Below are 16,579 nucleotides of genomic sequence, written 5' to 3'. Positions count from 1 at the left end.
CAAAAGCAAAGAGCCACAGTTTTCATGCTGGATAAGTGCAAGAAAATTATTTTATAGACTAATAAATATAATACTACCCCTTTAAGAACTTATATTCCACAAGTAAAAAACACACATGCAGAAACGCATGTAATCCGCACCTATGTATACCAGTAAAGTATACCAGTAAGGCCGGAGTTCCACTACTGTACAACACGGCCGAGTACTATGTGATAAAACATTGCCTAGCACTAGGCCCAGTGTTACTCTATGGAGCAGCTCACATCTGCGATTATTTTCTCATGCCTAATCGGCACGCAAGAAAAATGGCAGCATGTTGCAATTAGCACCAAGTCTCAGCTCACTCACATATAAGTCTATGGGTGCGAGTGACAACGCACAGCACTCAGATATCATCTGAGTGATGTGCGATATACGCGGACGCCGCCAGCAAAGGAGATGGAGAAGCTAATTTCTCGTCCTCCTCCACAACTGTGCTCCGTGCCACTCTGTGCGAGAGGCTCAGGGCACAGACGCATGACACTCGGCTCCCGCTCACAGCAGAGCAGGAGCCGAGGGCTATTAGCATATCGCAGCCGATGCTACACATATGCTAGAGTCACACTAGCATAAGTAGAAAAAAAGCAGCTTTATTTAAGGAATGACACACCAACAAGAGAAATACCGCAGCGTCAAAAATGCGGTAAAAACACATAAAAAAAAAAACACACAAGTAACCTAAGGGTACCGTCTCACAGTGGCACTTTGGTTGTGACGTTCCAGCGATATAGTTACGATCTCGCTGTGTTTGACACGCTACTGCGATCAGGGACCCCGCTGAGAATCGTATGTCGTAGCAGATCGTTTGAAACTTTCTTTCGTCGTCAAGTGTCCCGCTGTGGCGGCATGATCGCATCGTGTAACAAAGGTGTGCACGATATTGTATACGATGTAATGGGTGGAGGAGCTTGATACGTAGGAGCGCCAAATTCTCCACCTCCTGTGTGCTGATTGGGCGGTACAATACTGTGCGCTCATTCGACAGACGTAGTACTATTGTTCCCGGCCGATAAAACCGCGGCTCTCGAGCGCTGTATTCTTTTCTCTCCAACCAATGCGCGCACAGTAACCAACAGCCAATCAGCACATTACAGGTGTAGTTAGCTAGCAGCACAACACGCCTCTCGTGAACAACGTCAAAGAACATGTAAAAGTGCTGATAGCCTTGTATAAAAAGGCTAGTAAATGACTCAACTAGCAAGCATGTTGCCTAACGGCTGTCATTCGGCACTGCACATCGCGCACTGTAAATGCACTTTTATACCTCAGTGATTTTTTTTCTGCTCTGCAAAATATTAGTACATGGTGGACTGGTGGAAAGCACGCCAAGACACATGAAAGCTGTGATTAAAAATCATGGTTATTCCACAAAATATTGATTTCTGAACTCTTCCTGAGTAAAAACATTAGTATTGTTGTTTCTATGAACTTGTTTTCTTTGCATTATTTGAGGTCTGAAAGCACTGTTTGTTTGTTTTTTTTTAATTTGATCATTTTTCTTTGTCAGAAAAAAAACCCCAAAATTATTGCTTGGAAATTCAGAGACATGTCAGAAGTTTATAGAAAAAAAAGAACAATTTACATTTTACTTAAAAATATACCTATAAAGAGAAAAATCAGACAAACTGAACATTTTGCAGTGGTCTCTTAATTTTTGCCATAGCTGTATATACTGTGAAGGAAATAAGCCGGATTACTCACCGGTAATGCTCTTTTAGTGAGTCCACGACAGCACCCCACTGGAGAGAGGGATCCGCCCCGCAGGAACAGGAAACCTATTGAGAAATAAAAGGGGGCGGTCCGCCTCTCCTCCTCAGTTTTGATTTCAGAGTACCCGGAGGACCGCCAATATTAGGCAAATATCATTTATTTCATTCTTTAAACTTATTTGCTTATGATTAAAAGGATTTTACTCAAATAATATGCATTATATTAATATAGGGAGGGATGTAAGAGGGTGCTGTCGTGGACTCACTAAAAGAGCATTACCGGTGAGTAATCCGGCTTTTTACTCTTCGCCACGACAGCACCCCACTGGAGATCTTTCAGAGACCATCACCTAGGGAGGGGACCACCGTGCTGAGGACAGTCCTGCCAAAGTCTAGGTCAGAAGTTGACGATAGGTCTAGCCTATAGTGGTTATAGAATGTAGAAGGATTTGACCACGTTGCCGCCTTACATATAGTTTCAATCGGGACGTCTCCCCTCTCTGCCCAGGAGGATGCCATCGCTCTGGTGGAGTGTGCCGTTATGCCTTGGGGAGGGATTTCTTTCCTCGCGGAGTAAGCCAGTCTGATAGATTCTCTGATCCACCGGGATAAGGTGCTTTTTGTTATTCCATGACCCTTCTTGGGACCCTGGAAGGAAATAAACAGAGCCCTATCCTGTCGCCAGCTGCTGGTCTTTTCAATGTATTTTAACACTACTCTTTTAACGTCTAGAGTGTGATATTTTTGTTCTTCAGGAGTGGATGGATTACTGAAGAAAGTGGGCAAGATTATTTCTTGTGACCTGTGGAATTTTTTCGCTACTTTGGGCAGGTAGGAAGGGTCTGGTTTAAGAATTAACTTATCCTGAAAGGTTAACAAAAAAGGTGGATCTATAGAGAGTGCTTGGATGTCACTGATTCTCCTAGCTGAAGTCAGTGCTACCAAGAGGGCCGTTTTTAGTGATAGACATTTAATTGGTATTGAGTCTATTGGCTCGAATGGAGAGTCTGTTAGGGCTTGTAAGACTAAATTTAAATCCCAGGGTGGAATCCTAGGTATGTTAACTGGATTCATTCTTTCGCAGGCCGTAATAAATCTGGATACCCATCTATCCCCCGCGATGTTATGGCCATAGAGGGCTCCTAGTGCTGAAACATGAACCTTTAAGGTGTTTACAGTTAGACCTAGTTCTCTCCCTTTTTGAAGAAACTCCAGGATAGAATGTATCGGAATTTCTGATGTGTTGGTAGATGTATGGAATTTAAAAAATTTTCTCCATACTCTTGTATAGATTTTTGTGGTGGAGGGTTTTCTACTATGGAGAAGCGTATCAATTAAACCCCCCGAGAATCCTCTCGATCTTAGCATCTGCCTCTCAAGTTCCAGGCCGTCAGGTGGAGATTGTCCACCTGAGGGTGGAAAAACGGACCCTGGAAGAGAAGGTTGGGCGTTGAGGGGAGGACCCAAGGATCTGAGACCGACATGGTCCGTAGCCATGAGAACCATGGTCTCTTGGGCCAGAATGGAGCTATCAGTACAACTCTCGCCCCTTCTTCCCTGATTTTGCGTATAACTTGAGGTAGCAATATGATCGGAGGAAACGCGTACGCCAGACTGAACTGCAAAGGGGCTTGGAGAGCGTCCAGAATGTCCGGATGATCCGCTGGAGATAGAGAAGCAAATCTCCGGACTTTTCTGTTTTTCCTTGTGGCGAAAAGATCTATCTGAGGACGGCCCCAAAGAGATATTATGTCCAGAAATATTTGCTGGTTTAGACACCACTCTCCTTGCCTCAGGGTGTGTCGGCTTAAAAAGTCCGCCTGCTGATTGCTTGCTCCCCTTATGTGCAGTGCAGTAAGGGATGTTAGGTGACTTTCTGCTAGATTTAAGATTTCCGTAGCAGAAGACATCAGAGTCTCTGATCGCGTACCTCCTTGCCGATTTAGATACGCCACCGTGGTGGTGTTGTCGGACAGGACTCTGACGTCTTTCCCCCGAATCTGTGGGAGGAAATGGTATAAGGCGTATTTTACAACATTCAGTTCTTTAAAGTTAGAGGAGCTGCAATTTTCTTCCATGCTCCATGATCCCTGGCAATAATCGTTCCCCATATGAGCGCCCCATCCATGAGGACTGGCGTCAGTGGTTATGGTGTGAGATGGCGTTATTACCCATGGAACCCCCACTCAACAAATGGTTTGAGTCTAGCCACCACTCTAAGGAAGTTAAAACCTCCTGAGAAGGTTATTTTTGTATTTAGGTATTTAGGTAACCAAATAACCGTCTATCCTCTTGTAAAATTTGATGTTGTAGTACTCGAGTATGGTGTTGAGCCCATCTCACTGCTGGTATACAAGAGATAAGAGACCCTAATAACGACATAGCTTGTCTTAGGGATATACGAGGATTATTTATTGCGGCTAGGACTTTGTGTCTGATCAGTAGGATTTTTACCTGCGGCAGGAGACACTTTTGAGATATGGAGTCTAACTGGAACCCCAAGAACGCCTGACGGGAAAGCGGAGTGAGTCTGGATTTGTCGGTATTGATTATCCAGCCCAGGTCCTGTAGAGAGGAAATTGCGTGAGCTAAACGATCAGCACATTGAGTAACTGAATTTCCTATTACCAAAAAGTCATCCAGATAGGGCACAATCAAAGTTTCCTTCTGGCGTAGGTATGCCATCACCTCTAGCATTATCTTGGTGAAGATCCTCGGCGCTGTTGAGAGGCCGAAGGGTAAGGCCGCATACTGGAAGTGACGAACCTCGTTGTTGATTTTTACCGCCACTCTGAGGAATTTTTGGTATCTGTTATGAATGGGGAGATGATAGTAAGCATCCTTTAGATCAATGCCCCCCATCATACAGTTTGGGAAGAGGAGTTTTATGGTGGACCTAATGGACTCCATTTTAAATGTATAATTTTCAATGAATGAATTGAGTTTTTTAAGGTTTATGATGGTTCTGAAAGAACCGTCGGGCTTAGAGATTAGGAATAGGGGAGAATAGAATCCCCTACCCTCCTGTCCCACCGGCACTTGGACTAGGACCCGTTTTGATATTAGGGTTTGAATTTCAAGCTCTAAAGCCTGTTGCTGTATAGGCGAGCTGAGAGTTGTTATAATATAAGACTCGTGGGGCACACGAGAGAATTTTAATTTAATTCCATCTCGGACGATATTTAAAACCCACGAGCTAGATGTTATCTTCTCCCATTGGGTGGTGGAAAATTTAAGTCTGCCCCCAACTGGTATGTCCTCAGTATTTGTTGTCTTTTGGGGGGTTGGGTCTTCTAAACATGGTACCTCTCTGCTTGTCGTCCTTAGTGGTCCATGTTGTAGACCTATCTGTTTGCCTCCTTTTGCCAAACGGCCTCCTCTTAAAGGCTCTCCTGTAAAAGGGAATAGAGGATTCAGGAAAAGCTTTCTTCCTGTCCTTTGCCTTCTTGAGTATCTCATCTAAGGTTTTACCAAAGAGGTACTCACCCTCACATGGGATTGCGCATATTTTAGATTTTGATTGCGCGTCCCCTTTCCAACTCTTCATCCATAGGGCTCTTCTTGCGTTATTCACAAGGCCCGCAGATCTTGCTGCTAAACGGAGTGAGTCGGCGGAGGCGTCTGCCAGAAAGGCCGCTGCTCCTCGTATTAAAGGGATGGCTGCTCTTAGTTTTTCTCTCGAGCTTTTCTTTTCAATTTGCTGGTCTAACTGATCAATCCAGATGATCATTGACCGGGCCGCGCAAGTGCTGGCTACTGCAGGTTTGAATATTCCTGTAGCCGCTTCCCAGGAACGTTTAAGGGATGATTCAGCCTTACGATCCAAAGGATCGACCAATAGTCCCGCATCCTCCACAGGTAGAGTGGATTGTTTGGAGGTAGAGGCTACAGCTGCGTCGACCTTAGGGACTTTGGTCCAAGTAAGAAGCTCCTCGTCACTAAACGGATATTTACGTTTTGACGCTGAGGGTAGAAAGCCTCTCTGATCTTGCTTCTCCCACTCTCTTTTAATTAATGTTTTCACTGCTGGTATAACCGGAAAACATCTCCTCTTTCTGTCTGCCAAACCCGCGAACATTATCTCTTGCGCGGTTTGCGCACCCTTAGACTCCTCACACCCCATGGTATTTCGAATGGATTTTACCAAGTTGTCCACACTGTCCAAGGGAAAACATGAGCGTCCCTCAATCTCTGATGAGGATGATGACGCTGGACATGATGATAGGGAGGCATCTGACAGTATCGGTTGGTCACTGTCGGAGTCTGACACAAGTGTCGGTGTTTTAGATTTAGAACTACGCGGTTTTTCCTGGGTCATATTTTTTAGTTCTTCTCTAATAATGGCCCGTAGGTCCGTAATGGACACTGCTGCTCCCTGTGTTGTTTCTTTAAAACAGTCCTCACAAAGTTTTTTGGGGTATGAGTCAGGGAGGGGCTGGTTACACAAGGCACATTCCCTGTGCTTCGTTTTTTGTCGTTTTTTGCCCTAAGCGTGTAAGTAGAGAGAGAAAGGGAAAAGAGAGAGATAGGGAGACAGCGTTAGCTTAATAGGCAGAGTTCACAACTCACCCAGTGAAGCAAATAATACCGGATCAGAAGGCCGAGATCCTGTTCTGGAACCGTCGCTTTTACGAGCGGTGTCCGAGGATCCTCTGGCGTGATCTTTGGCGGGGGGTACTGGAACTCCAGTTGTGGGGTCCATGGCACCTGGGGATGACATCTCTGCATCGCCGTTTCAGTGTTAGTGAGCGCTTTAAATAGAGCGCCAAAACGTTGTTTTTTTTTTTGTTTGTTTTTTCCGCGCATGCGCAGACCAGTGCCGGCTCCCCTGCCCTGGATCCGGCCTAGGCGCCCCGGAAGTCCAAAATCCACTTCCGGGGTAGCCTGTATTTGCGGCGGTCGGCGCATGTGCGGCCCGGGATTCAACGCCGGGCCGCAATGGAAGGTCACCTTACCCAGCTCCTGCTGCCGTACCGCACGCTGGGAAGGACGCCGGTCGGCCTTTCCCGGACCCGGCCGTCTGCCCGCTCCATCAGACGAGGAGGGAGCCGTCTAACGGAACTCCCCCGACGCGGCTTCTGAGCCGCAGCCCCTGCCGTTCTCTCGGATACTGCGCAGGCGGCATGCAAGCCCAGGTATGCTTTCTCATTAAGAAGTCCTGTCGTTCCCGCAGGAACAGGAAACCTAAACTGAGGAGGAGAGGCGGACCGCCCCCTTTTATTTCTCAATAGGTTTCCTGTTCCTGTGGGGCGGATCCCTCTCTCCAGTGGGGTGCTGTCGTGGCGAAGAGTAAAAAGTATTTGATCCCTTGCTAGTTTTCTACGTTTACCCACTGACAAAGACATGAGCAGTCTATAATTTAAATGGTAGGTTAATTTTAACATTGAAAGATAGAATATCAAAAATAAAATCCAGGAAATCACATTGTATAAATTATATAATTTGCATTTTGCAGTGAGAAATAAGTATTTGATCCCTCTGGCAAGCATGACTTAATACTTGTTGGCAAACCCCTTGTTGGCAAGCACAGCAGTCAGACTGTTTTTGCAGTTGATGATGAGGTTTGCGCACATGTCAGGAGGAATTTTGCTCCACTCCTCTTTGCAGATCATCTCTAAATCATTAAGATTTTGAGGCTGTCACTTGGCAACTCGGAGCTTCAACTCCCTCTGTAAGTTTTCTATGGGATTAAGGTCTGGAGACTGGCTAGGCCACTCCATGACCTTAACGTGCTTCTTTTTGAGCCACTCCTTTGTTGCCTTGGCTGTGTGTTTTGGCTCATTGTCTTGCTGGAAGACCCAGCCACGACCCATTTTTAATGTCCTGGTGGAGGGAATGAGGTTGTCACTCAGGATTTTAAGGTACATGGCTCCATCCATTCTCCCATTGATGCAGTGAACTAGTCCTGTGCCCTTAGCAGAGAAAACACCCCCAAAACATAATGTTTCCAACTCCATGCTTGACACTGGGGACAGTGTTCTTTGGGTCACAGGCAGCATTTCTCTTCCTCCAAACATGGCGAGTTGAGTTAATGCCAAAGAGCTCAATTTTTGTCTCATTTGACCACAGCACCTTCTTCCAATCACTCACAGAATAATCCAGGTGTTCATTGGCAAACTTAAGACAGGCCTGCACATGTGCCTTCTTGAGCAGGGGGACCTTGTGGGCACTGCAGGATTTTAAACCTTTACGGCATAATGTGTTACCAATTGTTTTCTTGGTGACTGTGGACCCAGCTGCCTTGAAATCATTAACAAGTTACCCCCGTGTTGTTTTAGGCTGATCTCTCACCTTCCTCATGATCAAGGATACCCCACCAGGTGAGATTTTGCATGGTGGCCCAGATCGATGTCGATTGACAGTCATTTTATATTTCTTCTCTTTTCTTACTATTGCACCAACAGTTGTCTCCTTCTCACCCAGCGTCTTACGTATGGTTTTGTAACCCATTCCAGCTTTGTACAGGTCTATGACCTTGTCCCTGACATCCTTATAAAGCTCTTTGGTCTTGCCCATGTTGTAGAGGTTAGAGTCTGACTGATTGAGTCTGTGGACAGGAGTCTTTTATAAAAGGAGACTATGACAGCTGTCTTTAATGCAGGTAACAAGTTGATTAGGAGCATCTAACTAGTCTGTAGGAGCCAGAATTCTTAATGCTTGGTAGGGGATCCAATACTTATTTCTCACGGCAAAATGCAAATAAATTTATACAATGTGATTTTCTGGATTTTATTTTTTATATGCTATCTCTCAATGTGAAAACTAACCTACCCTTAAAATTATAGACTGCTCATGTCTTTGTCAGTGGGCAATCTTACAAAATCAGCAAGGGACCAAATATTAAAAAATTATATATATATATATATATATATATATATATATATATATATATATATATACATATATACACACACACACACACACACACACAGTATATATACATACATACATACATACACACGGTACAGACCAAAAGTTTGGACACACCTTCTCATTTAAAGATTTTTCTGTATTTTCATGACCAAGAAAATTGTACATTCACACTTAAGGCATCAAAGCTATGAATTAACACATGTGGAATTATATACTTAACAAAAAAGTGTGAAACAACTGAAAATATGTCTTATATTCTTGGTTCTTCAAAGTAGCCACCTTTTGCTTTGATGACTGCTTTGCACACTCTTGGCATTCTCTTGATGAGCTTCAAGAGGTAGTCACCGGGAATGGTCTTTCAACAATCTTGAAGGAGTTCCCAGAGATGCTTAGCACTTGTTGGCCCTTTTGCCTTCACTCTGCGGTCCAGCTCACCCCAAACCATCTCGATTGGGTTCAGGTCTGGTGACTGTGGAGGCCAAGTCATCTGGCGTAGCACCCCATCACTCTCCTTCTTGGTCAAATAGCCCTTACACAGCCTGGAGGTGTGTTTGGGGTCATTGTCCTGTTGAAAAATAAATGATGGTCCAACTAAACGCAAACCGGATGGAATAGCATGCCGCTGCAAGATGCTGTGGTAGCCATGCTGGTTCAGTATGCCTTCAATTTTGAATAAATCCCCAACAGTGTCACCAGCAAAGCACCATCATACCTCCTCCTCCATGCTTCACAGTGGGAACCAGGCATGTACAATTTTCATAGTCATGAAAATACAAAAAAAATCTTTAAATGAGAAGGTGTGTCCAAACTTTTGGTCTGTACTGTACTGTTAGTTTCTGAAACTTCCACACACGGGAGCGTGTTACAGCTCTTTCAGCCACATTTTCATGAATAGTATCAGCTACAGCGCGGACTGACAGACCTGGATTTTATGTCATTCAGTTGAGGTCTCTAACCCCCCCCACGGGATTGGCCATTATGGCTAGGAAAAGCTACATCTGTCTACAGCATTCCTAAAAATTAGCAATGTGGTTATATCACAATCTTATGTTTTCCTCTTTTATGATGGCGCTTCTACAGATGACCAATACCATAAAAAAAATAAACTGGGAGAAGGCCGCAGTTTGTAATGTTCTGCGTATTATGTGGCTAGAGAGCAATACCATCAAATTAATTTACTTGTAATTAAAAGAGAGAAGAGAATCTGTGAGTCAACACATCGCCCGGCGAACAGCTCTGCAGATCAGAGGGCAGAAATGAACAAGTCTAGATGTCAGATGGTGGTTAAAGAGCTGTAATTATTGCTCCTGGACACAAGAGCCGTCCAGAGGAGCCTGTAGTTCACTAATGTTCAGGTGTAAATGGAAAGATTTCATTAAATCTGCAATAATTTCAAATGTCATCTACAGAACTGAGAATAAAATAGTATTGTAGAATAAAATCAAGTTTTGTGTGTTTTTTTTTTTTTTTTTAAAAAGGGCACTGGCCATTATTTTAGTAGTCTCTATGGTATATGGTCTCTACAGTGCACGGTCTTTTGCCTTCTTGGGTTACATTCCTATGATGCCGTTTTTAGTGAGTCTTTTTCACTGTGTATCTTCCCTACACCAAAAAATCAGCGTCCTACAGTTCCAGCAAAGTGGATGAGCTTTCTGGAAACTCATTTCCACATTTTTTTTTTCTTTTTACACTCAGCGTAATACGTACCTGTGGTGCACATAAGCACAACTCCAGCGTTTCTGCTTTTTTCCAGGACTGGAGTGGCGCTTTAAATTTAAGTCCACTTCCCCCGCCTATTCAAGGTTTTTCGGCACCATCTTGTGAGTTCAGCTTCAGACTGGCCGGAAATCAGAAGCTACATCATCAAAAGCTCTCAATGCAAGTCTTAAGACCAAGAACGAGGCTCTCAGAGATGTAATGAAAAGGGACGTCCGCACAGCTCCACGTAACACATGTAACGCCATTCAACAATATAACAAGTTATTCAGCGGTTGTTTCATGGACTGTTTACACAGGCTGACAAACACGGATGCGAACCAAAGTGTCTGTTGATACAATTGATCTACTCAATACAGTATGTTATTGGCAGCACATCATGAGTTTACATGGGGAGATGTTCTGTCAATCACTATGATTTCTCGCCCCTGGAATAATTGATCCAACATCAGACGAATGTGTGTTTTCACCATTAGTCAGCTGATTACAAGCATGTTTACACAGGATACAAGAGAATAAAAAATGAGTGTTCCTACGAATGCTTGTCATTCGATTATCGGCTTCACTAACTGAACAGTTAGGGTACGTTCCCACGGTCAGTAAGTGCTACGGGTTGGACTCTGTGTACATCCGTAGAGCCCAACCTGAAGCTGCCAGATGTTATAGCATATTGGATGGGATTTGAAGAAATCGCATCTCCACTATGCGTGCAGGGAAGCCGGTGGAGACGGACATGCGGCGCATCTTTCAAGACCGCAGCATGTCAATCTTGCAGAGACGCTCATCCGCAAGATAAATTTCCCATCCAATGTATAGGGCGCGGTGATTCCGCACGGTTCAATGAACACATGCGGAATCACCTGTGTTCAATAGCCGGCAGCTATGGGTGGATGGAGCGGACATGTGCTGTGTCCAATGCACTGCCAGTTCCTGACCGTGGGAACATACCCTCACCAGGTAACGCTCCCTGAAAAAATGCATGTTCATAAAGGTCCAATTTGTTTGCTGCTGTGAAATATGCAGAGTAACGGTGGGGAACATGAATTCATGAAACCCACCTCTTCTAAAGAAAGCAATTTTGACAAGCAGTGCACATAGGGGGATGCCAACTGAAGAACAAAGTATTTTTTTTCCCTTTTAAGAAATAAAAGCTCACACGACTTGAACCTTAAGATCTTTGACTCATCCTGCTGGCACTTATGTCCAAGATTCTTGATCCAACCCAACGTGGAACGGCTAAGTTTATTCCCTTCCCACCACTTACTTTACAGCCAGCAGATGGAAGGATTCTGTAGTCGTCCAAACCCTGTCAGATATGGCTTCAAGGATTAGTTAAAGCTTCAAATCTTTCCCATAATTATTTACTCAACCATGAGCTATTATTTTAGAGACATCAAGTAACACTCGTTTCCTCCCCTCCAGTAATCTACACACAGCACATTATTCATACATACTCCACACATTTGCCTTTCAGATATTGTTTCTTAAAATACAAATAGTTTACCGCTGACGCAGACGGGATGGGTTCCCGGCTTCTGTATCTCTTGGTTAGGGATAAACCAGGAATAAACAACTTAATCCAGATTACTTATGGTGACAGTTAAGAGAATACTACCTACAGAATAGTTATGTGTTTACACATCCCAAGACAATGCGCTTTGTACTCTACATTGTCTGATGATGCAGGATCTCCGCGAATGAGAAAAAACAAAGCCATGGTCCACATACCACTTCACTCTACAGAGATCAGTATTATTGATCAATGCAAATAATCTGATACTTTGTTAAATGCAACCTGAATAAAAAAATATAATACATTGCTCCATGTGTAAGAAAAGAGATTTGTTCATTGAATATTGACACTAATACATCTGCTGCTATAGATCACCAGGGATGGCTAGTGTGGGGCCAGTATCCTAGTTTAAGCTAAAATGGAGGCCATGTAATAAAAATACACATTTGTCCTACCTAAACCTACAATTATAAGAAGAAGAAAGAATAAAAGGATTGTCCAACTTCTTTAATCTATAAGGACTTTAGTCGGTTCTGAAAAACACAGTTAGGATTAAGGGCAGGGAGAGGTGCTAGTCCACCCAAATTGCACCCACGGCACATGCCCAAAGTAGCACAATCACATCACAAAAATGTACATATGTGTCCAAGAATAGCTTAATTATTAAATGGGGCATATTTATATACTAAATGCCTATGACACACTCATACTAAATCACCACAAACACATTTTTCCCATATGACTAATGCTTATACGTTCTAGAAGACTCGCAGAAGCCAGGACAAGGAGGGATGCATGTGGGTAGACCTTCCAAGGAATCTTACAGTGTTATTTTAGTAGATGATTAAAGCAGAAAAATGTTATCACTTTTGTAACCGAACTATCCAAGAAAAAGGTAAGCAAATGTAAGGGGGACGACCGGACCGCGAGTACCTGCATGCCATGTCTGGAACTGTTGAAGCTGCATCCCCTGTTCCCGGGGGGAAGCCTGAGTGAGCCGGACCTTCCCCTATTACCTGAGGGAAGCCCTAAAGAAGCACACCTTTCTGCAGATCCAGGAGGGTGGGGAGAGACAGAAGGAAAGAGCGCGCAGCATCGGGGAAAAAGAAGAAAGCGTGCGCTACAGATGAGTTTGGCGCCAACGGAGTGCAGTGCGCAGAGCGGTGAGAGGCGCGCTCTGCTCCCCGTGCCCCCACCAGAGAGTACCAGCGCTGCGACGGGCCGCATAGAGAGGGCCCTCATTGCCTGCAGAGCCGTGCACACAGAGCAGAGCCGTGCACACAGAGCAGAGCCGTGCACACAGAGCAGAGCCGTGCACACAGAGAACAGCCGTGCACACAGAGAACAGCCGTGCACACAAAGAACAGCCGTGCACACAGAGAACAGCCGTGCACACAGAGAACAGCCGTGCACACAGAGAACAGCCGTGCACACAGAGAACAGCCGTGCACACAGAGAACAGCCGTGCACACAGAGAACAGCCGTGCACACAGAGAACAGCCGTGCACACAGAGAACAGCCGTGCACACAGAGAACAGCCGTGCACACAGAGCAGAGAGCAGGGCCAGGCGTGCTGTAGAAGCCAGAGAGAGGAGTGCTCCATCCTTGGAGCACCAGTGTCATTCAGGTCAGCATCCGCCATCGCCCGCCGCCAACAGCGGGGACCAGAGAGGGAGAGACATGCAGTGTGTGCCTGGTGACCACCATAAAGCAAGGTGCCAGATACTTCAGGCCCATGAGTACCGCGCGTGTGCCGTCTGAAAGAGACCGGGTGTGTGATCGTTACCTACACCCTGACGTTGCCAGCTAATAATTGCCCTGAGACTTGTGACCTGACTTCATTAGTGATTATAGTTGCAGAGCCACGTTGGGCTCATACAGGACTGTGGCCCGTACCCTAATCAGCCACTGCAGTATATGGACTAGGGGCAGTGGAAAGTTCCGGAGACCGACCACTGTCGCCAGAAGATGGGTATTGTTGTTTACCGGACCCAATTGGAAAGGACACCGCGCCAGCCGTTGTCGGCGCTATTCACTTTATGGACTGAAGAACCAGTGACTTTCATCGGAATTGCCGTGATCTGTACCGCTCTTCTTCTACTCACCATATCCTTTTGCCATTTGAACTGTTAAATCCCCTGTTTAACCCTGCACCTCCGTGCGAGGAATAAACCCCGTTACATTAAAAATAATAATAATAATTTTATTTATATAGCGCCAACATATTCCGCAGTGCTTTACATTATAACTGTCATACTTGTTAACCTTTAGGCTAAGTGCACACGTTGCAGAATTGCCGCGGAAATTTCCGCGGCAATTCTGCAACTCCTGCAGTGGGTATATCGCATGCGGAATTGGCATGCATATTCCTAGCGTTTTGCAAGCATAATTAGCTTGCAGAATGCTAGCGTTTTCCAAGCGATCTGTAGCATCGCTTGGAAAACTGATTGACAGGTTGGTCACGCTTGTCAAACATAGTGTTTGACAAGCGTGACCAACTTCTTACTATTGATCCTGCCTATGCAGCATCTATAGTAAAAAGATCTAATGTTAAAAATAATTAAAAAAATGGTTATACTTACCTTCCGAAGTCCCCCGATCTCCTCAGCAGTGCACGCGGCGGCTTCCGTTCCTATAGATGCTTTGTGTGCAGGACCTGTGATGACATCACGGTCACGTGACTGCGACATCATTGCAGGTCCTTCACACAAAGCATCTATAGGAACGGAAGCACCGCTGAGAGGCGGGAAGACTCCGGGGCCATCAGAAGGTGAGTATATCACTATTTTTTTTTTTTACCAATTATATGGTGCCCAGTCCGTGGAGGAGAGTCTCCTCTCCTCCACCCTGGGTACCATCCGCACATGATCTGCTTACTTCCCGCATGGTGGGCATAGCCCCATGTGGGAAGTAAGCAGATCTATGCATTCCTAGGTGTGCGGAATCCCCGCGATTCCGCAAATTTAATGAACATGCTGTGTTTTTTTCTGGAAAGCGATTCCGCTCAGGAAAACTACGCAGCATGTGCTCAAAAAATGCGGTTTGCATTCTATTAAGTAGGATGCTTAATGTGAGCGGTTTTTTTTCACGGTTGTATAGCGTTTATAGCGAAAAAAAAAGCGACGTGTGCACACAGCCTTACTCTGCCTCCTGTGTCACTGCATCCCGCGTTCCTGCAATTTTTACACACATATGATTTTCAAGTCCTAACAAGTATGGGCCAATGTACATGTTAAACTTAATTTTATTTATTTATTTTTTAAGTTTATTATTATTATTTGTCAGCATAGACTTTTTCTTTGAGCTGCCGTGGATTGACAGTTATTGTTTCTTATCTTAATGAATCTGTCTGAAACATAGTGACCACTTATATGTAATATCCCACACTCATTTTTTTACATCTTTTACCAGGCAGGGAACACAAAACTACAATTTTTGTACGATATGAACATTTTCAAATGGTAAAAACCTGAATAAATCTGTATTGGTGGGTTTTAACCCCTTTGCACCCAAAGGTGGTTTGCATGCTAATGATTGGGTCAATTTTTACAATTCTGACCACTGTCAATTTATGACGTAATAACTCTGGAACACGTTATCCCCATGATTCAAAAATTATTTTTTGTGACACATTGAACTATATGATAGTAGTAAAATTTCTTCAATTTTCCAACTTTGATTTTTCATGCCCTTAAATCAGAGAGAGATGTCACATAAAAACGTTAAACATTTTCCATATGTGTACTTTACATCAGTATAATTATGAAACCAAATTTTTTTTTTGTTAGTAAGTTATAAGGGTTAAAAGTTGACCAGTGACTTTTCATTTTTTCAACAAAATTAACATTTGTTTTCTTTTAGGGACCACATCACATTTGAAGTCACTTTGAGGGGGTCTATACAATAGAAGATACTCAAAAATGACACCATTCTAAAAACTGCACCCCTCAAGATGCTGAAAACAACATTCAAGTTTATTAACCCTTCAGGTGCTTCACAGGAATTTTTTGTGAAAAAAAAAAAAAAACATTTAACTTTTTTCCACAAAAAAATTGACTTCAGATCCAATTTTTTTTTATTTTGACAAGGGTAAGAGGAAAAAAGGGACCCCAAAACCCCAAAATGTGTTGTGTAATTTCTCCTGAGCATGCAGATAGCCCATACGAGAGAGAAAACCACTGTTTGGGCGCACAGCACAGCTCGGAAGAGAAGGAGCGCCATTTGACTTTTAATGCTAAATTTTCTGGAACAATTGGAGGACACCATGTCGCGTTTGGAAAGCCTATGATGTGCCTAAACAATGAGAATCTCCCACAAGTGACCCCATTTTGGAAAGTAGACCCCTCAGGGAACTGATCTAGATATGTGGTGAGTAGAGTTGAGCAAATTTCTTCAGGTCCCCGCTTATCTGGCAAACTATAGCGCTTGCCAAATAAGCTGCAGAGTGGAAATGAATACATGGAGTGTGCCGGCCGATCAGTTGATCGGCGCCGCAGCTGCATGTGTCATGGCTGTGTCACTGTCACAGCACCCGCATGGAGAGCTCTACAAACAGGATGTAATAATCCATCCATGGTCAAACAGGCCCAGGTCACATAGATGGATTATTGCGTCAGATGTCAGGAAGGGGTTAATATCTGTTTGCCTTTAAGGTACCTTCACACTAAACGACTTTGCAAGGAGAACGACAACGATCCGTGATGTTGCAGCGTCCTGGATAGCGATATCG

At 44.3% G+C, this 16,579-nt stretch overlaps 2 protein-coding genes across 6 annotated transcripts in view; both read right to left on the bottom strand.

Annotated features, from left to right (window-relative positions):
- FAM110B (family with sequence similarity 110 member B) overlaps positions 1-16,579 on the bottom strand; it is a 182,266-nt gene that overhangs the window by 122,346 nt on the left and 43,341 nt on the right. The window lies entirely within an intron of this gene.
- LOC143781266 (uncharacterized) lies at positions 2,320-4,964 on the bottom strand. Of its 2 annotated transcripts, XM_077267767.1 has the most exons (3): positions 4,437-4,964; positions 4,203-4,313; positions 2,320-3,748 (listed from the first exon to the last, which is right to left on the bottom strand). In XM_077267767.1, exons 1-3 carry the CDS (start codon positions 4,656-4,658, stop codon positions 3,110-3,112), a joined length of 972 nt encoding a protein of 323 aa, XP_077123882.1. In that variant the 5' UTR covers positions 4,659-4,964; the 3' UTR covers positions 2,320-3,109. The 2 variants fall into 2 exon arrangements, with proteins under 2 accessions (XP_077123882.1, XP_077123881.1); XM_077267766.1 differs by having other exon boundaries at positions 4,203-4,964.

The sequence above is a fragment of the Ranitomeya variabilis genome, chromosome 6, assembly GCF_051348905.1.
Source record: "Ranitomeya variabilis isolate aRanVar5 chromosome 6, aRanVar5.hap1, whole genome shotgun sequence".
NCBI lineage: Eukaryota > Metazoa > Chordata > Amphibia > Anura > Dendrobatidae > Ranitomeya > Ranitomeya variabilis.
The sequence above is the reverse complement of the archived record's forward strand: the minus strand, read 5'-3'. Positions and strand labels throughout refer to the sequence as shown.

Excerpts from the sequence above, each read along its gene's own strand:
- LOC143781266 (XM_077267766.1), bottom strand. The coding sequence starts at position 4,658 with ATGGAGTCCATTAGGTCCACCATAAAACTCCTCTTCCCAAACTGTATG. Across the intron at positions 3,749-4,202 it reads AAAAGTGTCTCCTGCCGCAG|ATTCGGGGGAAAGACGTCAG; the intron begins GTAAAAATCCTA and ends TTCCTCCCACAG.